Below are 22647 nucleotides of genomic sequence, written 5' to 3' on the forward strand. Positions count from 1 at the left end.
GGGGCCTATTTGTTTGGAGGTAGTCCACGTTATTGTAAACATGTTGCACAAAATCATTACTTGATTGAATCCACTTTCAATTTGCCCACCTGTGTGTTGTGTGTGTGTGTGTGTGTGTGTGTGTGTGTGTGTGTGTGTGTGTGTGTGTGGGTGGGGGGGGGGGGGGGGGGGGCGTGGGCGTGGGCGTGGGGTTGTGTCAGATGCAATTGAGGCTCCATTGCACCAAAAACCAAAAGGTTGCAGTGTGTGTGTGTGTGTGTGTGTTAGGCTGCGCAACAGTGACACTTGGTTGTGAAAACCAACCAAACGCTATTTTCGTGCTCAGACAGACCCAGCCAGCCAGCGACAGACCCAGCCAGAGACACACAAAGCTCCGCAATGAAGTGTTTGCTTAATAGCCTGTTGAATACGTGTGTCGTTGACTTATTTTTTATTTTATGTTTTAAGTTACAGTCACAGCAAATATTGATGAACAGTATAACACCACACATGCAATGCAATGTAAATACGCCAGATTAAGCAAGAATGCTAATTTCCATCCCTTGTTCTCATAAAGAAACATTACATTACAAAAAGAGCAAAACATTACTAAAAGGGTACAAAAGAGACAACGGCAGTAAAAATAAATAAAATAAAAACTAAATTTAAACCTAATTAAAAATGTTCACATTTGATTGTCCATGATCCTTTTAGTTGGTCACTCGCTTACTTATGTTGCATATAGGGCATTCATTATTAAAAAAAAAGTTATATGAAGATAAAAGGTTTCTGCCTGACAGCAGAGATTTGTGTTATTTATTGGTTCATGCTAGTTGTGTGGATGTATTGTCTGCACGCGGACAGGCCAGGACAGATGATCCTGATGAATATTCATCCTTACAGTAGTTCAGTGCGTTATTCCTCACGGCCGTGACAAAAGAAGGTGGCAGCTGAAATAATCATCTCAACATCAATCCATTGTTTATCTCTTAGGAGCTTGACCGTAGACTGTGGTGAGCGTGACAAACGTATATACATTCAGGAAGAGAGACTCACAATAGTGCAATCAGTCACTTACTGAGGCTAATCTTCCACTGGGTGCTTTTTTCCACTGACCTTTACTTGACTAAAAGCTAGCAATACCACTTCATAAAAATAAGTTAAAGGCCTGTATTAAAAAAAGAACAATAAAAGTACAAAAGTACTGTATTGTGAGTATAGACTACCTTTTTTACTGTATTGCAATTACTTGATAGCTTTACTTACTATTTAGATTATTATCCTGCAGTGTTTCATACTGTAGGAAAATAATCTTTAATATTCCTGTGGTAAGTAGGCCTATATGTTTTGAGGCCAATAAAAGATTTCTTTTCCTTTTCTTTTTACTTTTACTAAAGTAAAATTTTCAATACAGGACTTTTACTTGTTACATAGTCTTTTTATATTTGTGATATTTGCTATACTTACCCACAAAATTAATGGGAAAATGTACGTAATCTTGTCCCCACACGTCTCATAATTGCCATCGACAATGAAAGGAGAAATTAGGTCAAATGTCTGCCAAATATGACGTAAATTTGTGGCAACAGGCATTCTGATTGGCCAGAGATGATGCATGATGATGTACGATGATAAGAGCGCCCCTCACTTCACACGGGTGTGATTTTTACTTATCTGAGTACCATGTACTCTCATTTTGAACTCTATCCTCTGGACTTCCTGCCTCGTACAGACACAGGAGAAACATGCACACACGCAATATTTTGTCCTTGCATGACTCCTTGTAGTGTTTTATGGTCAATTAATGGCTCTCCTGGGCTTAAGTTCCACAACAAAATCCATTTATTAATGAGCTCTAATGTGGACCAGGGCCGTTCATGCAGTCTCCTTGAGGTGCTCCTTTGTTGTGTTCATAACTCTGATCATATAGATTTCTAATGGCAACATAATTTATCTTCATCCTGACGCACAGAGGGAGAGAGGAGGTGGTTTGGTTTGAAGGTCTCACACACAAGACCATGGGAGATTAGTTAATTAATAATTAATACCATCAAGTCAACACGTGATGTGTGGTGGATTGCACTGGACAATAACAATAGCACATTAGCCGCACTATGTCACTTTTTTGAGGGCCGCGCGAGAAAAACTCGCGCTATCTCGATAGTGCGAGAAAACTTGCGCTATCTCGATAGTGCGAGAAAAACTCACGCTATCTCGATAGTGCGAGAAAAACTTGCGCTTTCTCGATAGCGCGCTTTCTTGATAGTGCGAGAAAAACTCGCGCTTTCTTGATAGTGCGAGAAAAACGTGTGCTTTCTCGACAGTGCGAGAAAAACTTGCGCTTTCTCGATAGTGCGACAAAAAACTATGGGCTATAACCCATCGTTTTTATTTATTTAATTTCTTTCAAATCCTCAAAAATGATGAAAAACGGCATGCTATAGTATGCCGTACGGTATGGGCTATAGCCCATGGTCAAAAATGATGAAAAACCAGGATTTAAAAAAAAATCTAAAATTCTAAAAACGATGGGCTATAACCCATCGTTTTTATTTTTTTCATTCTTTTCAAATCCTCAAAAATGATGTGCTACAGTATGCCGTACGATATGGGCTTTTAGACGAGCGTCTAAAAATGGGATAAAAAACGTCTAAAAATAGACGTCTAAAACACGTCTAAAAATAGACGTGTTTTAGACGTCTATAAACGTTTTTTAGACGTCTATTTTTAGACGTTTTTTATCCCATTTTTAAACGCACGTCTAATAGCCGGCTATTGCTCAGTGGGATGGTCAAAAATTATGAAAAACGAGGATTCCAAAAAAATTAAAAGAAATCAAAAAACGATGGGCTATAACCCATCGTTTTTTGATTTCTTTTAATTTTTTTGGAATTTATTTCAAAAACGTGCGCTTTCTCGATAGCGCGAGAAAAACTCGCGCTTTTTCGATAGCGAGATGCATGATGATGTACGGTGATAAGAGCACCCCTCACTTCACACGTGTGTGATTTTTATGAATATAATGTAATTTTCCCCCATCTGTATCGTATGTTAATTCGCTCCAAATGTAATGCTCTAGTTTCAAATAGAAGTACCCCAGCACCCAACCATTAATACTCTAGCCCAGGGGTCCTCAACTAGAAATGCTGAAGGTCCACAAATAATCTTTGAATAAAACCATGGTCCAGTCTCATGCGCACGCAAATTAAATTGCAGGTCGCGGGCCACGTGGGCCCCATGGGGTGGGGCTGCCCCCCGCCCCTAGAAACAACTATGCCTGTTTAGTACAGTCAAACCAAGCTATACAAACCGGGTCCCATCCCAACCAACACTGGGGTGGCAGAGTATGAAAATATATTTTTTCACTTTGACAAATATTCATTATTCACACCTCCAAAAATCCAATTTTGTTCATTCAACTGAATGTGTGAATGTGTCACTGCTAGTGAGCCAGTCAGCGCAACATTGTCATCATGACATGCCGGCCCATAATACACACATTCAGAGTGTTAATTGCGTTTCTCGGCATTGATCGAATACAACGGAGAAACTCTTTTTTTAAAATATTTTTTTGTGGCTTTCGCCTTTATTTGATATGTTTTATGGAGGGACAGACAGTAGGCTGACAGGAAATGGGGAGAGAGATGGGGGGTCACTCCCGCTGAGCCACGGCCCAGGCCTTTTCTCTTTATTCTATCATTTCTCCAGGGTCCGCAGAGAGGTGTGCCGCGGTCCGGTCGTGGACCGCGGTCCGCCTGTTGAGGACCACTGCTCTAGCCTCAAGGCACCCAAATTACACAGCAGGACTCCATATTCGGGCAAATTGTCTGACATCATGATGACATCAGAGTGATGAATGGAGGCTCAATATATACCATCTCACACAACATCTTCCAGTGAGTTGTTTTGACTTAGCTATCTGAATGTCTTCATAACATAAACAAGCGGAACCGTATAGGGCAGACGTCCAAAGATACAACCCTCTACAATAAAGAGACATAATGAAAGGCATAACCGGTTTTGTTCTTGCAGGACTCCTCTGCAGGCTGTCCAATAAACTAGTTCAGAGCACATGACTACTTTGAAAAAAATAACTATAGTTTTAATATTTTCACTCGTTGCTATTTGCAACATTTGGAGACTGGTCACGACAACATTGTTCACAACGATGTCGTCGTCCCCCTCCTCCCCGTCGGCAGCCTGCAACTCTTTCTCCATGTCTCTGTTCAAGCAGCTGGTAGAAATGAACAACAACAACTCATCATCAGGCAACGTGTTCTACTCTCCTCTGAGCATCTGCTCTGCTCTGGCCATGGTGCTGCTGGGAGCCCGAGGTGACACAGCTGCACAGATGTCTCAGGTCCTGCACTTCAACAGCCATGATGACCACATGGACCTTTCTAAGCTCATGAAGGACCTGAACAACACGCCGGCAGGGGAGGAACCCCACCATACCCTCAGCCTGGTTGGCCGCCTGTACGGAGAGCAGTCCTACCGGTTCGCAGAGGAGTTCTTGAGTGACACTGGGAAACTTTACAACGCAAGGCTGGAGCCTGTGGACTTTGTGAACGACGCAGAAGGAGCCAGGCTGAACGTCAACGGCTGGGTGGAGAAACAGACGCAAGGTAAGATCAAGGAGCTGCTTGCCTCAGACGCGGTGGACCACCTGACCAGGCTGGTGCTGGTCAATTGCCTCTACTTCAAAGGTAAGTGGGACAAGCCGTTCAGCGAGGCCCGCACGGGCGATGTTCAGTTCAGACTCAGCAAGACCGAAAGCAAGACGGCGAAGATGATGTACCAGACCGCCACGTTCCCTCTGGGCTTCGTCCCCGAGGTGGACTGTCAGGTGCTGGAGCTGCCCTACGCGGGCGGAGACCTCAGCATGCTCGTCTTTCTGCCCGTGGAGACGGAGGACAACACCGCGACGGGCCTGGAGAGGCTAGAAGAGGAGCTGACCTACGAGAGGTTCGTGGAATGGACCAAACCGGGCACCATGCACCGCAGAGAGGTCAAGGTAGGTCTGCCTCGTTTCAAGATGGAGGAGACGTACGACATGAAGGACGTCCTGATCGGAATGGGCATGGCGGATGCCTTCGATGACAAACGCAGCGACTTCAGCGGCATGTCTCCGGACAGCGACCTGGTGCTCTCCAAGGTGGTGCACAAGGCCTGTGTGGAGGTGAGCGAGGAGGGCAGCGAGGCGGCGGCAAGCACCGCCGCCATTTTGAGTGACCGATCGGGGCCCCAAAGCTTCGTCGCTGACCACCCTTTCCTCTTCTTCATCCAACACAGGCCCACCACGAGCATCCTGTTTGCAGGTCGTTACTGCTCCCCTCCTTAATCCCACTAACCCATGGGTCAGATTCTACTAAATGCCTTCCAAATGTATTTAGCCATGGACCCCCATCTGAAAATGTTTCAAGATGTGTTAAAAAAATGTCTCTTTTTTTTTCTTCAGGTTTGCAGCGTGGAACAAAGTTACTGCGTCAAACATAATAAACCACTATACCAGGGTTCCCCAATTAGCGGCCCGCGGGCCATCTGCGTCCCGCGGAGCGCCCCCTTGTGGCCCACGGAAGAATTTCAGAAAAAAAAGAAGAGGGGGGGGGGGGGGGGTCCCAGATATAACTGGCATTAAATTGGGGTCAGTAGCCTCTGCATGTCAAACTGGGGGTCCTTTTCAAATCTTGCCCTGAACATTAATTTCAGGGCAAGACCTCGACCTTGCGCGTGCCGACTCGGCCCCCAGCCTGGTACCGTAGTCAAAATGGCCCTTGAGGAAAATTAATTGGGGAACCCTGCACTATACCATAAAAAAGGCCTGATATTATATAGTAACAAATGATAATAATTGAAAAGAAATCACAACTTTTTATAATCTCTGTTGGGTGGACAGGAGTGTCCGAAAAACTGTTATTTTTCAGGATTCAAATAAAAAAGTATCAAAAGTAGCAGATTGACAAGCTCAAAGCATGCTTTGTGCCACATTTCAAGCTTACAGATATCTGCTACTTCTGCTACTTTAGTGTGATGCTGTAATGGGATCAAGTAGGGCATTCATTTACGAAAAAAGGTTAAAAATAGATGGAAATTGGAGGTTTATGCCCGGCAGCGATGATATATTGCAATTAAACCAGGACTTGTGGCACACGCCAGCAGGACTTGTTGGGGCGGCGTACTGTTTGGCAACCACTGAAGTACAGAGCAAGTGTTCTCCAACCAGTGATTCATGTGTTTATACCACCAGAAGCTCCATCTTTTATCAGTGTTGTTGTGGAGGAAAACGCCCGGCCAGCATCCAACATGATTAATTACACTCACACACTCTCTATTGGTTACGAAAGGTTATTGTATCGAGCTGCAGCTCTCATGGAACTGGCACACACACACACACACATGCACACACACGCACACACACGCACACACACACACACACACACTCGCACACACACGCACACACACGCGCACACACACGTTACTATCCTTGTGAGGACGTCAACATTTTAGGATGGTAACTTTATAAATAAATGTCCTTTCCACCCTTTTGTATTTTTAACACTAATCCTAAAGACTGAGTTGTTTGTATTGTATTGTACTGTGTGTACCATGTCACGTAGATTATAGATTGTAGATTAGCTACACTTGAGCTTGTAGAAGTACTATTTTCGGTGCCTGACACTGAAAATCAGGCATATAACTCTAACCCTAACCGCTAAACCTTTGTTAAACTTAACCTCTAAATGCCTAAATCTTAGTTATAAATTTAAGCCTATACATTTCTCCAATTCTACAATGCTTGTGGGGACATTTGGCCCTCACAAATGCAAGTAAACTCACATGCACGCAGAATGGGGTAACAACAAGCTGAACTTTCACCTTTGTTTCGATTACAAAGGAAAATATAGTGAAGTCCTGCTACGTCCTCAGACCCTGCTTTGTTTTCACTTTACACCACCGTTTCTCAAAATGAGCGAAGGACCGCGATGGTCCATTTGGTTACGCATTGCATTGCATTGTTAAAAGAATGTGCATAGAATGTACCTTTTGGTATACGAGTTCATTACCTCTATACAATGTGTTTGCAGCCAAAGAGATGAAAATGTCCACATGTGTCATGATATGAATGTCCATGTTTGCCCTGTGGGATGGTTGTGCCTGCACAGTGCACACCTGTCTGTCTGTCTGTCTGTCTGTCTGTCTGTCTGTCTGTCTGCCTGCCTGCCTGCCTGCCTGCCTGCCTGCCTGCCTGCCTGCCTGCCTGCCTGCCCCTGCCCCTGCCTGCCCCTGCCAGTCAGTCTCCACAGACACTCAGGGAGAGTAATGATAGTACATGACTCTCCCTGAATGTTTGTGACTCCGGACTCCGGATAGAAGAACACCTGTCAAAGTCACATTATGGATGTACATGTCTGTGTGTCTGAACCATCATTATGCCCATATATGGGCATGCTGACATTGCGGTACTGTCATCGCTCTTTGCCACATGTCTGTGTGTATGAACCTTTATGCCCATATATGGACATGCTGACATCACAGTACTGACATCACTCTTTGCCTATTATCCTCAGGGACTATTCAACACATTGAACTGGACCAGGACACGAGCCGGCCTCTCTATCCACTCAGCTACGTCCGCCCATGGACGATGGAAATCATCCCGTCTCCGACTCACAAGGCTCAGCTTCGACTAGTTTGAACGTTGATAGCCAACATGTTCAGTATAGCACACTCTTAGAACACCTTATTGGTGACAAGAGGCCAATAAAGGACCTAAATCCCAGGGTTTTAGGCGGGCTGCCGGTGCCCCACAAAAGTGAGGAGCTGAAGACGATGGAAAGAGCAATGGAGAGCTGTACCTTCAAGACGGTCCTAGCATGCGTCGCAGGGTCCGTCCTCGGAGGAGCCTTTGGACTTTTCACAGCCGGCATCGACACCAACGCTGGCTTTGACCCCAAAGACCCGCTGAAAACGCCGACGGCACGAAAGGTCCTCAAGGACATGGGCCAGAGAGGGGTGTCGTATGCTAAGAACTTTGCCATCGTGGGCGCCATGTTCTCCTGCACAGAATGCATCATTGAATCGCACAGAGGGAAGTCGGACTGGAAGAACGCGGTCTACAGCGGTTGTGTCACTGGGGGACTCATTGGATTCCGTGCTGGTCCCAAGGCAGGCATCCTGGGATGTGGAAGCTTTGCAGCTTTCTCTGCTGCTATCGAGTATTACCTTCGATGAGCCATCAGGGATTTTCATAGACATTGACACGATATGAGAGGGAGAGAGAGAGAGAGAATAGGCCTACTAATAATTGTCAGCTCGAGTAGGCCTATAAGCCAATAAGACAATTATTATCTTCACTATATCATTTTCACTATTTATTATTCCCCCGTGGCCGTGACGTCATGTTGGTCAACACATTGACACGAGTAGTGAGCTACTCGAGCCCATGGGGTTTCTTCAGGAACAGTATTATATTTATTAGGGGTCAAGCCCAAAGGACGTTGACCCCTTATCAATTTTAACAGTTTTGCCAGTTCTGTGCTAATGTTCTTCACGACATTCAGCATTATGGTAGAGGGCCGTGAGAATCCCTGAGGAACTGAAGCTCACACTCATTCGTCAAAAGAGCTCTGACCTTTAGACCTCCCGATGACTAAATTGTTATGATTTGCTCTATCCACTTTTCGGTCTTTTTTGGCCACGTCAAAGAAATCGCATTTCGATATACATGCGAATGGAGTCTAACTGGTTACTGGACCACAGTGTTGCAGACAGCCCCTTGTATGATGTATATGTATATGTACATATATGTACCAAATGTTACATAAGTTACCATGAAGTACTCCTAGTATCAGTTAAACTACGGAACTGCAATCACAGGGTGGGAGACCCGGAATATTATAAGGGTTCAGTTGAGTGAACAAGAGTGGTCAGTTGCTGAATGTGAATACAACTTTATTCAGAGAACGTACAAAGTAGGCCTATTAAAACATTTCAATCAAGACCTATTTCCACTTGTCACCATGATAGGTTGGCGGTTGCATAGGTTTACAAATAGACAACTGGACTGAATAGCTGCACTGAGATTTACTCCACTTTATAAGTCTGTACACGGTTAAACACTGCAAATAAAAAAAACACTCTGAGCCAGGTATAATTGGCATTAGGCCTACCCACTGTAAAGATCACTGCAAGAATCAAATATTAAAAGGCTTAAGCCATAAGCACCTAGTAAAAAGGGACAATAATCAAGTGTAAATCTGCAGTCTTATAACGATTAACCAAGTCTGTCTCTCGCGGTATAGCGCCTATAGCCTAATAATTAACCAGGAGGTTTAAGACAGCAAGGATGAGGACACATTTAGAGCCACTTGGGCTAAAGTATATAACAAGAATAAAACTAGTAGGCTTAGCATAAAAACGAAACAAAAAGGCACCATCTGTAATGGAACAAACAAACATTGAGTTAGCCTCCCAATAACCATATACGCCTTAGCCCTGTAAACATGACTCTCGTATTCATACGAGAGTCATGACGCAACTTCACCCTGGTTTTTGCAGACGCTACATTTACAAATAATTAAAATATATAAACATTCGCATTTCAAATATAAAGTACTCACAAAGTGTCCCACGGGTGTTAGTTAGTAGCCTAGCAGCGCCAGCGATTAGAATTTCTGCATCCCGCGTTGTTTAATAAAAAGCATTTTTATCCGAGGTGTTATTTTGCCATTGGCTTTCAACTACGCGCCCCTATCGGTCGGGAGGAGGGTGGCACTCGGTGTGTTCGATATAGGTAGGCTGACCGCCCTGCCAATACAGACTAATAGGCGAGTGCGCTCCCGGTGTGCAACTGTGAATTTCCCAAACGAACCCCGTTTGAAAAAAGTAGCCGGAGAGCTCGGACAAAAATGCTTTTTATTAAAGAACGCGAGACGCAGCAATTCTAATCGCTCGCGCTGCTACTAACTAACACCCGTGGGACACTTTGTGAGTACTTTATATTTGAAATCTGAATGTTTATATATACGGAAATCTTGTAAATGCAGCGACTGCAAAAAACAGGGCAAAGTTACTGCATGACTGTCATGATAATGATCATGGCAGTCATGTTCCAGGGCTAATTACGCCTATAGCTAAAGTGCTAAAAAAACAACAACATATAAAGTAAACTTTAACAACATGAAAGTTTAGTAGAGTTGTTAGTGTTGTCAGAGAGTGAAAACGGTTTCTTAAATATATGACTTTTTCTGAAATTCGTTTGAGAAAGCTTTTGATTTGTAGAAAATAAATCGTTTGAAATCACAATAAAAAATACTGAGACGGCAACGCCGATTGGCGCCGCTTTGCAGTTCGCACATGTTTCCGCGGACTTTATGCATCTTTGAAACACTTTCAAGGGAGACACTGTCCAGACTACAGAAAAGGTAACCGAAGGTGAAGGTCCCGAAATGGAACCGCTCGTTTTTATTAACGCATGTTGCTGCTTGCCAGTTGCTGCATTAAAGCAAATTCGAAACAGGTGGTACGCTATACGCAGTCTACGTAGAACTGTTGAATGACTTCCGACAAGCGCCTCCAAACTTTTGTATTTGGATGAATGGGCTGTCAATGTATGTTTTAGTAGCTAATTATTATTATTACCCCTTTTTCTCCCCAATTAGAGGACCAGAGCTAGGATGAAAATGACTGAAGACGCCACTGGAGGGCTCGCCTGTGTAAGGAGTAGGACTAGATGGGTTTCAAAGTTTGACCCTGTGGTGATGCAGAAGACGGCTCAAGGTAGGAAGTATAGGAACCTTGTTTTCTTTTCTTTGTTGCTGCTGCTTGCTGTGTACGAACTAAAGTGATTCAAACTGTTGCTCTTTTGCTGTCATTTTGGGACCCAGAGACTGGGTGAACAGAACAGAACAGGGGCAATGAAACATATACACGTGCAGTGACTGTCTGGCTATGGAATTGAAGACTGATGTGAATCTTGAGTGTGCATGTTGTGTTGTTTCTGCTGTTGGAGGTAGTGAGTTGTGGTTCTAGTCACTTCACTTAGCCTGCTGCCTGTGTGAGTTTGCTATTTCCTTTAAAGTTCAATCTATATTTTTTGGCTCTGACATGAGCAGCCTTCAATTCCAAATGTTGTTGGTGTACTCGCAACTTAAAACTAGGGATGCACCGATCCGGCTTTTTGGCATTCGATACCGATTTCGATACATGGGGGTCCAGTATCTGCCGATACAGAGTACCGATCCGATACCCCCCACAAAGAAACGTAATAACCTATTAAGCTGTATGCCTCACTGTGTGGAGTCTGGGATCATTATTTTGTGTAAGGCAACATCAAGGCTTGACTTAAACATTACTTTCCCAACTTTGTAAAACAAAATGTAACAAACACAGATATAAATGCACTGAATTATTTATTAAATAACTGTGCAACAATTAGACCAGGTTAATGTGTGCGCAGGCTAGCCTGGCTGCATTCCACATGTTATACTGTCAATACTACACTGCTGTGTCACAGAGGAGGTAGAGTTGTTTTCATACTGTAATTACACATAATTATCGGATCGGATCGGATCGGATAATGGATCGGCCACCGATCCGATACCCGATCTAGAATTTTAGCCTGGATCTGCGCCGATCTCCGATACGAGTATCGGATCGGTGCATCCCTACTTAAAACCATGGACATGATGATAGAAGTTCCATGATTCTCTGGCTGCTCGGGTGGCTAAAGTGCTAAAGTACCTGCCTACCACCACCCACCTCCACTGAAAACACAACATTTAAACAAAATATACACTCATCTCTATCTTTTTTTATTTTATTTTATTTTTACAGTTTAGAAATAGTCTGTACGTGTATCTGTCTGTGTGATGATTGACCTCACCATGGTCACTAGAATAGGTTCAACTACACATGGAGAACCAGATGAGATGCTGTGAATGTGTAGCCACAGTACAGATAGATGTTTTCTGTACCTTTTTAAACCACATATAACAAACTTAAACAATGGTGTTGACCTAGACCTAGAATGCCTGTGATCATTTAATTATACCAGGGAAACACAAAAGTTTTCAGTCACACAATTGGCAGGTGGTGTGATTAACAGCACCTATCGCAAAGCACCTGCCAATTGTGTGACCGCAAACTTTTGTGTTTCCCATGTCAATTGGTGATGACGTCTGCGGTAAACAGGACGTATTTGTAAAATCAGTTCATCGATCATTCCGGCCCCCCCTCGCCCGGAGAGAAAGATGTCCGTGTGCATCTCTTGAAAAAGTGGAGATAATTCACTAAATACACGTTTTGTGCCAGAACTTTCACATGGATATAAAACTAGTGGACCATTTTTCACACCACGTCTTTGGAATAATTTAATGGGTGAGTACAAACGGAGCATTCATCACATTTAGCCGACCATTTAGAACCCGAACTGAAATGAACCTATGTGTTCTATGGCTCTGTATGTGAAGTACTGTACATACTGTATGTAACAACAAGAGCCGTTCTAGGGCTAGTGTTGACCTACAGACTTCAATGTGATAAGCGAGTAAAACATAATTTTAGTCTAGTTAGTGTGGTTGCCTATATGGGCAAGCAGACTATTGTTATATTACACTCCATCGCTTAAATCGTTAAACGTTTAAATCGTGCAATAACTCTCTATTCTCCCCTCTGATTGGCCAGCGATTCAGAACTCTTCCCACTCTTCTTCACTCTGCCGCTTTGCTCTCATCTGATTGGACAGCATACGGTGACATACACAACTGAACTCTTCTAATTGAACAATATTCCTATAGATTGGCAACCACACCCGCAATGCAGGATTGCATCTCTCTAGTTTTTGTTGACGAAATTGTCAATAGTCTTAGTATTAGTCATCATAGCTTAGTTTTTGTTTAGTTTTTATTTAGTTTTTGTCAGTGAAAAAAGGTAGTTGAACATTTTTCGTCATAGTTTTAGTCAACGGAATCAACACTGAATCATACATCATATTCCATTGTGTCTCTCACATAAAATGTCTTTCATTATTCGTGTCATGAGTGGGTTCTTCATTGATAATTCCAGCTTGTTGAATACAGGTCCAGATCATTCAAGTATACTAGAATCATAGCCATTATTACTGTAATTAGCCTTTAATTCCATGAAATAAATTGCTCTCTGTCTCGGATGTGATAAAAAAAAGAAAGGGGGGGGGGTAGAGGGAGAGAGAGAGAGATAGACAGAGAGAAATAGACAGAAATAGACAGGTGGGCTCCGTGGAGGGGTCTGGTCCGCATCTGGTCCACATCTGGTCGAGCTCTGTGCGGCCGGGTCCAGGTCACACTTCTGGTGGGCTCCATGAAGAGGCCTGATCCACGGTCACACTCGGCAGTCAGTTGGGGGTTAATATTAGAGGTCCACAGAACTGCGACGGGGAGGACGAAAAGAGACTCCGGGGAGAGATTCCCCGGATGTTGGATTAGTGGCAGGCCTTACTGGAGCCTATATAGTGTATATTACAAGTACTGCTGGGAGACAGACCCACACAACAATGTACGACTATGGTATCCAGCTAGACTTGGAGACAGCCCTAGCTATAGGCTTTGTCGTAGAGAAAGGTTTTCAACCTAGTCTTGAATGTGCAGAGCGTGTCAGCCCCACGGACCGAAGCCGGGAGAAGGTTCCACAGCTGAGGTGCCTGGGACCTAAACGCCCTGCCTCCTATTGTAACTTTTGATATTTTTGGGACAGTAAGCATTTTTTTTTTTTTTAAGATATTTTTTTTGCGGCTTACGCCTTTTATTGATTTTTTAAGGGACAGACAGTAGGCTGACAGGAAACGGGAGAGAGATGGGGGGATGACATGCAGTAAAGGCCGTGTCGGGTTCGGGAGTCGAACCCGCGGCACACTGCGACTGGATTACCAGTCCGGTGCCCAGACCGTTACGCCACGGCCTGGGCCGACAGTAAGCATTTTTGCATACTGTAGACGCACAGGGATCAATGAGATCTTTGAGATATTGTGGTGCCTGACCATTGAGAGCTTTGTAGGTAAGAAGAAGAATTTTGCATGTTGATGGATGCGGATGTGCCCATGTGTTCTGCTGTGGCAGAACCCAACCCAGACAACTCTGTTGGATCCAGGGACTACGGATTACTCGCTCACATCATGTTTAGTTTTGTAAACACACAATACACTGTAGTTTCAGTTAGTTACATATTTATTGTAAAGCCTTGTTTTTGTTTTCATTTAAGTTAACTATAATGTTTTTCCAATTCTAGTTGCAGTTAATTAATTATATTATTTGTTAGTGTAGTTCATTATAATAATAACCAGTCCATGAGCCAGAGCCCCAAAATGTAGCCATGATTTTGAAATGAGTGTACAAAACCATGCAAATTCAGGCATATTTTCCTATATAATGCCTAACATGCATATTTAAATGTATAATTTCACATTGTCTTCATGTAAGTAATTAACTGGGGAGGTTTCATCATGATAACTATTTCTTATTTATTTTTTCATCCTATTCACCTATCATGTATAGGTGAAATAACAAAAGCGTGATACAAATGAAAACGCTACTCCTGTGGAAGGGGTTATCATATACCGTATGAATTACTTATATTGACTCTATAAACAATTTAATATACAGTATAGGTACTGTATGGCTTTGCTCACTCATTTTGTACTGAAATCTTGTCTGGCTCATGGACTATGTCACATCAGTCACTGTGAGATGTAGAGCAACACTGAAGTTGGCATACAGTCGTAACGGTCCAGCTAATGGCCAGTGGTTTCTTTCTTTCGCTGGCACGGGCACTGACTGCAGCCGACAGGCCGACACCTTGTGCAAAAAGCTCCTCACCATCCACCATGTCTCTCTCCATGTTGACACAGCTGTCTTTCAGTGTGTGACTTTGGATGGCCTCTCATTTCCTCACTGTTCCATTAATCATGCCAAAAAGTCTCTTAAAAAAATTGCTTGTTCCACTAGTGGGAGGAAAACATGGCTGTCTGTCGATGTGTATACTACCAGTAAGACGCCTGAGGGCGAGAAGCGACCTCGCCCCTAAAGGGTGGGTGTGTGGGTGTGTGTGTGTGTGTGTGTGTGTGTGTGTGTGTGCGTGTGTGTGTGTGTGTGTGTGTGTGTGTGTGTGTGTGTGTGTGTGTGTGAAATGATTACCAAGATAGGGCTCACTTATCTTCTCTTGTAGGCCTACTCCCATTTTATTGATCCATGTCACACTTGGGGTAACAAGTACAAATGTAGTGTACATTTCTACCACAGTCTCTTTCCACAACATTTAGTTCTGAGGTCTCTCTCATTGACACAAACATATGTGGGACATACAGAATACTGTATACATACATGGATGAACACCCTCTAAACAGTGTAGACAGCTCTCGCCTTAAGCATCACAATGAAAGGTTAGAGGGATTGTATTGTTACAGCAGAGTAGTTTCTCTTGCAGGGGACTTCTATGAAGCAGGAAGTCAGAGAAGTCAGAAATGCTGGAGGCGTTTAGCTGTCACTTCACAACCCTTCATTAGCAACACAAACTAGTCACCAGAAGCTAGTCCACATAGACATACTGTCTGTCAGGGATTACTGCCATTTCCTCATTAAATATCGCTTCTGGCTTAGTTTGCAACATTTACTAAACCTCTAATGGTTTGAGCAAGCCATGCATTAGGACTGCAACTTTAATAAACAACATCAGACATTATCAACGATTCGATTAATCACTTAAGCCCTTTTTTATATGGCAAAATATTGTGAAAATAGCCGAGATTGCCACATTTTACTATATATAAAAAATGTCTTTAAGATCTTTGCCTATAATGACCTCCCTGAAATTGGGTTTGATTAGTCATTGATTATTTTATTAAATCATTTTTTTAATCAATTCGTTCAATTAAGTCTTGCACCCTTAGTAGTAGTAGTAAGCTTTGCGGCCCATTTCTGTATTGCAGGCGGCTTGATGTACAAGTACACCAGGCCTGGACAAGATATGACCCTATAGTATGTCGCAGGGACTTACCCCCAAATCCAAACCTTTAATTTTAATGTCATATTATTAAAATCTTAGTTTTTTGCCATTTATTATTACTAGTCCTTACCCGTTCTGATATATTTCAACTTGTATAATATATTTGTGTGTGTGTGTGTGTGGTTTTTTATGAATAAAAACAGCAGTATAACATTAAAGTATTCTTCCAAATGCATGGTAGGGAAACGTTTTCATGGCAAGAGCAAGGACCGCAGCATTTACACTTATTAGCCCACAGAGCCCCATTTGAAAAGTATCAAGGACCCCCAGTTTGACATGCAGCTATATATGGACAGTCGCACAGATCCAATTTGCAGGTGGATTTGCGTCCAAAACGGTCTCAATTGTGAGCTTTGGCTTGAGAGAACTCATGGCTTTTGCAACCTGTGATGTTGTGAGCTTGTAGATTAGCTGTTTTCACCAGAGCGTGCGCTGTAGCCACTTCACGCTGTGTGTGTGTGGCTTATGCTTATTAAGACAGTTGTATCTCGTGTTGTGTTTATAGCTAACTGAAAAGTGAAAACGGCCACGCGATGACGCACGCGCACACATACGAACGTGCGCACTCACAGCTTAAGTAGTTTACACACACACACACACATGCTCACAGCGAAAGTAGTCTGCACACACACACACACACAACCTCCGTGTTGGCTGAGGGCGGTGTGAAAAAGGGTATAGGTGCGTGGAAGAATGCGCTAGGGTCCTTGAGGCTGTTCTTCGTGGCATGTTGTTTGTTGTATGTAGTAATTGTGTCGATGCGTAAGGGGGTTGGAAATATCCCGATCGCTCGCCCGCTGTCTATTGCGAGCAAAATTGACAGCGGGCGAAACAACTGAAGTTAGGCGGAAAACTCGAGCAAAATTGACAGCAGGCGAAACAACTCAAGTTACGCGGAAAACTGTGTCCCAGTATTAATCAGTGACCGTCCCAAAATGCAATTCACTGGTGACACGTGATTTCTGGGGAGAGGAGTTTTGCCGCCCTGTGGCTGCGGGGGGTACTGCATGCGTTTTTAATTCACTAATAAATTAATTAATAATCATTAATGTGTCAAATCGAAAAAAGGGCTCCGTTACGCCCTCCATATTCATATGGTCAATGCCTGTGTGAAAAGTGGGAGCGATTGGTGCAGGCAATGAGGAGATAATGAGGAGATAATGCGGTCGGACACTCACTCACACACACACTCAGACATTCTTCGCTCTATTATAGTATAGATATAGATATAGATTTGAGTTGCAATATCCAATATCCTCACGGTCCACCAGAGGGCCCCGGCACCACTAAATGAAGTATTCAGATTGTGATTCATGATAAACACCATCAAACAGATGTCTGGTCAGAGTAAAAACAAACAAACCTGGCTTGCTGCCCGGCAGCTGCTAAATGTGCAATTAATTTATCATCTGTGTGATGATAGCAGCATTTAGGCATTTCTAATGCAGACTATTTATTATTATTTTCCAAAAGTCAAATTATGGCTTCTGTCCATCCAAGTGATAATTCTATGTTAACCGATGTGAATCACAAAATGCTTAGTGGCCTTGTGGTAGACTGTCCAGTGTCCTGTTACAGACAGACAGACACTTCTAAATGGCTCTAATTGAACAATATTCCTATATATAGAGATTGGAAACCACACTTGCATTTATCTAGTTTGAATTCATGTTGCAATACTGTTTTATATTCTTATACTGTACAATTATTATTATTTTACTAACTTGGAGCTGCACTTTAACTATTATTAATGGATTTTGTTTAAATTACACAGGTCTCCTGAGAATGTGTGTCTAAAGCCTGTCCTGGACAGGAGTCTCCGGACATAAATACAAACTAGAACTGCACTCTGTCGAGTGCCTACTTGCTTGTTGCACACAAGGCCATAAATTACCTACTAGTGCGCAAGCAGAGCGTGCAATTACTGTAGACCGCTACAAACTTTCAAATCTCAGTCTCTCTGTGAAAGAACGTTTGCAATATTGAATTATTAGGTTTAGCTATTTGCTACGTACCTTGCTTTTGGAGGAAAAAAAGTAGTATTTTGAAGTATGGTAATGATTACTTATGCCTGTTATGGCAGTGGTGTCAGATTACATACATGTATACATATAGGGGCATTACCTTTAGTCCACCCAACACTGAAACATGTCATCGTTACGTCACCATCGATAACCAATTATACCCTGGCATTGGTACATATATTCATCACGTCATGGGACATACGCTTCGTAGCATGACGGAAAACATACCTGCACGGTCTGCTTCCGTATGTCCCGTTCCAGCATATGACGTCATATCATTTGCTGCTAAGGGACATTGGTACATATATTCATCACGTCATGGGACATACGCTTCGTAGCATGACGGAAAACATACCTGCACGGTCTGCTTCCATATGTACCGTGCCAGCATATGTCGTCATATCATATGCTGGGACATACGCATCGTAGCACCTGACTGATAACATTACTCGCACACTCTGCTTGCGCAAGTAATGATACACTGGTATCGTATTGGTACTCGGTATTGACCGATATGCAAGTTATACATATCAGAATCGGTATGTAAAATACACACAGCTAACAACTTTTACTCAAAAAGAATAGCAAAAAATGAAGATCCTCACGTGTCTTGATTCAACACGTTGAGAGGTTATAGCCGTTTGTTGCAGAAAAATGACTTTTGGGGGGATAAATCCATTCCAAATTACTTACACATCGACTGACTGGCCTTGGAACGTCTCGGAATCCCCCAAGAGGAAGTCACTATAATGTTGCTCTGGAGAGGGAAGTCTTGAGCACTCTGGTGGAGCTGTTGCCCCCGCGACCCAACTACGGATAAGCAGTTGAAGATGGATGGATGGATGGATGGATGGAGACAAGTGTGCATAGTTTCCATATCCGCTCAGTCTAGACCCAAACGGATCAGCAGACTGCAAAGAACCTCGAACCGCAACTAACTCAGTCAAGCCCACCATACCACCAAGGCTCGTGAGAATAGTAACAAGTTACTTTTTGAAAGTATAGTAACATATTAGTAATACCATTACTCAAAATGGTGTGAAGTGACATCATCATGCATCGTACATCATCATGCATCATCTCATACTGGCCAATCAAAATGCTGTTGCCTGTGATTGGTTAGCTGATTTGCTCGTTTACATGTGACGTAAATCTTTCCTTCATTGTCAATGGCGTGTAATGTTTTGATGTTTAATTTATGTCATTTATGTCATATTTAGCGGAATTTAGGCCTAATTTCTCTGTTCATTGTCAATGGCAAATCTTGAGACGTGTGGGGACAAAAGCTATGGTAGGGCTCAAAAATCACACTTGTGTGAAGTGAGCTGCGCTCTTATCATCATACATCACCATGTATGAGCACATTCCGTGCTCATACAGACGCACAAAGCTGTGCATAGGATTGGCTAGCACCACTCAATTAGTTACAGTATATTACTAGTTACTGGAAAAAGGTAATAATATTACTTTAAGTCAGTGGTTCCCAAACTGCGAGCGCCTTCTAGGGGGTGCGCAACATGAAAAGTCTAATGGTGGTGCTCTGGTTTTATTTTAAATATATTAACATATTATGTCAATATATGGCAAGTAATGCAGAATATAGTTTATGCTGCATATATTATGTCATATTCAGGTTCATATACAGTATGTGCATATATGTGGATAAAAAGGAAATATATGTCTATATAGCTTATGCAATTTATATTTCCATGTGGGTGGGGGGGGGGGTGCATCAGCTAGGTCGGGAGGTAACAGGGGGTGCACGGCCAAAAAGGTTCAGGAACCGCTGCTTTAAGTAATTAGTTACTTTCCAACACTGCTTTTGTGTGACACAGCATGACAAAGTAGGGTATTAATTTTTGGTATGCGGTCAGGTTTTGGCCTGGCTCAGGGAAGAGGACGCCCCTGCTATGTTTACCATGTGACACTTTAGTGTGACGAAGTAGGACATTGATTTACAAAAATCCCACCCGTGTGAAGTGAGAGGCGCTCTTGTCATCGTACAAATTCATGTCATATTTGGCGGACATTTGACCTAATTTCTCCTTTCATTGTCAATGGCAAATATTGAGACGTGTGGGGACAAAATTTACATCATATTTGGCAGACCTTTGACCCAATTTCTCCTTTCATTGTCAATGGAAAATATTGAGAGAGACGTGTGGGGACAAAAGCCGTACAGGAGGGGCTAGCGCCCCTCAAAAATATGAAAATTTTAAGATATGGAGATCTCCATAGGTCTCCATGGTCACTGTCTACCTCTGACAGCAACATTCTACAAATCGCTACCTATTTGTATAAGTTCTCGATCTGCTCGTTGTACATCCTGGTGACCACGGGTCTCTTCAGCTTCATGGTAGGACCCAGCTCCCCTCCGGTGATGGAGAAGTCCCTGTCTAGGACGATCCACTTCTGAACGCGCTGGGCATTGGAGGCGGCGTTCTCGTTGACCCGGTTAACCCCATCCTGGATGGCGGCATGAGTGGCGCCATCTCGGCCGAAGGCGATCTCGGAAACACGCGTGGCTTTGCTGCCCAGCGTCCTGCACAGCTCCATGGCCTCGGGCGTCATCTGGTCCTCGGGGGCACCCGTCTCCTCGTTCACCTGGCACTTGACGGTGAGCAGCATGGACAGGAAGTTCCTCCTGTCTCCGATCAGCATGGCGTGGCTGATGAACGGCACAGCCTTCTTAATAGCGTCCTCGATGGGGACGGGAGGGATGTTCAGTCCGCCCGTGGTGATGATCAGCTCTTTGATGCGTCCGGTGATGAAGAGGAACCCGTCCTCGTCCTGCTTTCCCAGGTCCCCGGAGTGCAGCCAGCCGTCTGCGTCCATAGCTTCCTCTGTCTTGTCGGCCATGTTGAGGTAGCCCATGAAGACGTGTCGACCCCATATGCAGATCTCACCGATGCCCTCCTCGTTAGGGTTGTGAATCTTCGTCCTGCACCCTGGGAGCTCCTTCCCACAGCTGGTGAGTCTGAAGGTGTCGGGCCGACAGAGGGAGTGAGGTCCCGTGAGCTCGCTCATGCCAAAGATCTCGTACACGGGGATGTCCAGGCTGAGGAAGTACTCCTGGGTCTCTTTGCTGATGGGGGCGCCACACGTGAAGCACATGTCACAGCGGTCCAGGCCCAACGCCTGCCGCACCTTCTTGAACACCAACATCTTGGCGATGTAGTAGCCGAGTGGCATGCGACCCACAGCTGCGCTTTGGTTCATTTTGCTGAGGTTGGTGCGTAGCCCCACATCCTTGGCCCAGGCCGCCATCATCCTGACAATGCTGTACGACTGGGCCCCGACGGCCATCATCTTCTCCTGCATCTTCTCCCAGACGCGGGGAACACCCAAGAAGAACGTGGGACGCACCTCCTTCAGGGTGTTGACCAGGGAGCCCTTGAGGGCGTCTGGTTGTGCAAAGTACGTGGCCCCTCCGATCCTCATAGGGCACCAGATGTCATTCATCTGAGCGGCGATGTGGCTGAGGGGCAGGTAACTGATCACAGACACCCAGGCCTCGGAGGACCAGTGACGGCTGGTGGCGAGGGCTGTCCATGTCAGATTGTCGTGGCTGAGCATGACTCCTTTGGGCTGCCCCACGGTCCCTGAGGTGTAGATGAGCGAGCAGCACTGGTTGGGCTTCTGGTTGGTGATGATGTCGTTAAGGGGAGCATCTGGCTCGTGCCGTCCCAGCTCCATAAATTCGGTCCACGTGTAAAGATTTGGCCTATTCTCTCTTAGCGCGTCTTTGTACTGGATAATTGCTTTTAGGTATGGCAGCTGGTCTTGGACCTGGAGGATCTTCTGAAGCTGTGTGTCGTCCTCCAACACGATCACATTGGCCTTGCAGTTATCTGCTATGTACCGGCACGCCTCGGGAGAATTGGTGGTGTAGATGCCCACGGCAAATCCTCCTGCCAAGATGGCAGCAATGTCGGAGATTAACCACTCCGGTGAATTGAAGCCCAGGATGCACACACCGTGGTGCTGCTCTAGACCAAGCTTGAGAAAGCTCTTGGCTGCCGTGCGACAGGCCAGGTAGTAGTCTGTGTAGTTGATAAACATCTGCTGCTCGCCCTCCTTCCAGCTGAGGGCGGTACGGTCGCCAAAGCACTCCACGGCTGAGGTGAACATCTGGTGGATCGTCATTGGGGGCTCGCCGGCCGTGCCAGACTCCTCCATTCTCAACCTCACCTCCTCATTGCCTCTAGACGTCCACAGAGGAGGCCCACCTGCTGATGGTACTAATGGGAAATCTGTGTGCTGGTCACTGACAGCCTGTGTGGGTGAGGACTGTTCAGCAGAGAATTTCTTGTTGGCACCATCCTTTGGTACTTCCACCACCACGGCTACAGACATGGCTCTCACACAGTATATCAAATGAGGGTGTTCTGCAGATGCAAAACCGGCACTTGAACAGGACAATGTGAATCAAGTTGACAAAGTTTACTTTATACATCTCCTATCTGACATCACACAACACCAGGGCTGGGTCGGCTGGGTACTGAAATCTATAGGTTCAATACCTTCCAGAATCGTCATTACGTCACCATCAAAAACCAATTACACCCTGGCATTGGGTCCTTTAATCCACATCTTTATTACGTCATCA

At 44.3% G+C, this 22647-nt stretch overlaps 3 protein-coding genes across 3 annotated transcripts; 2 read left to right on the top strand and 1 right to left on the bottom strand.

Moving 5' to 3' along the window:
* Positions 1-4147: 4147 nt before the first annotated feature.
* On the top strand, positions 4148-5320 carry LOC310862884 (leukocyte elastase inhibitor-like; the record flags this gene model as incomplete). The annotated part of the gene is made up of 1 exon (XM_083771003.1): positions 4148-5320. The coding sequence occupies one exon, from the start codon at positions 4148-4150 to the stop codon at positions 5318-5320; it is 1173 nt and encodes a 390-aa protein (XP_083627129.1).
* Positions 5321-7617: 2297 nt separating this feature from the next.
* On the top strand, positions 7618-8211 carry LOC310862885 (mitochondrial import inner membrane translocase subunit Tim22-like; the record flags this gene model as incomplete). The annotated part of the gene is made up of 1 exon (XM_083771004.1): positions 7618-8211. The coding sequence occupies one exon, from the start codon at positions 7618-7620 to the stop codon at positions 8209-8211; it is 594 nt and encodes a 197-aa protein (XP_083627130.1).
* A 12116-nt stretch (positions 8212-20327) lies between these two features.
* Positions 20328-22394, bottom strand: LOC310862886 (long-chain-fatty-acid--CoA ligase ACSBG2-like; the record flags this gene model as incomplete). The annotated part of the gene is made up of 1 exon (XM_083771005.1): positions 20328-22394. One exon carries the CDS (start codon positions 22392-22394, stop codon positions 20328-20330), a length of 2067 nt encoding a protein of 688 aa, XP_083627131.1.
* Between the last annotated feature and the right edge of the window lie 253 nt (positions 22395-22647).

This window comes from Protomyctophum parallelum (assembly GCF_964188405.1).
Source record: "Protomyctophum parallelum genome assembly, chromosome: 8".
Classification (NCBI taxonomy): domain Eukaryota; kingdom Metazoa; phylum Chordata; class Actinopteri; order Myctophiformes; family Myctophidae; genus Protomyctophum; species Protomyctophum parallelum.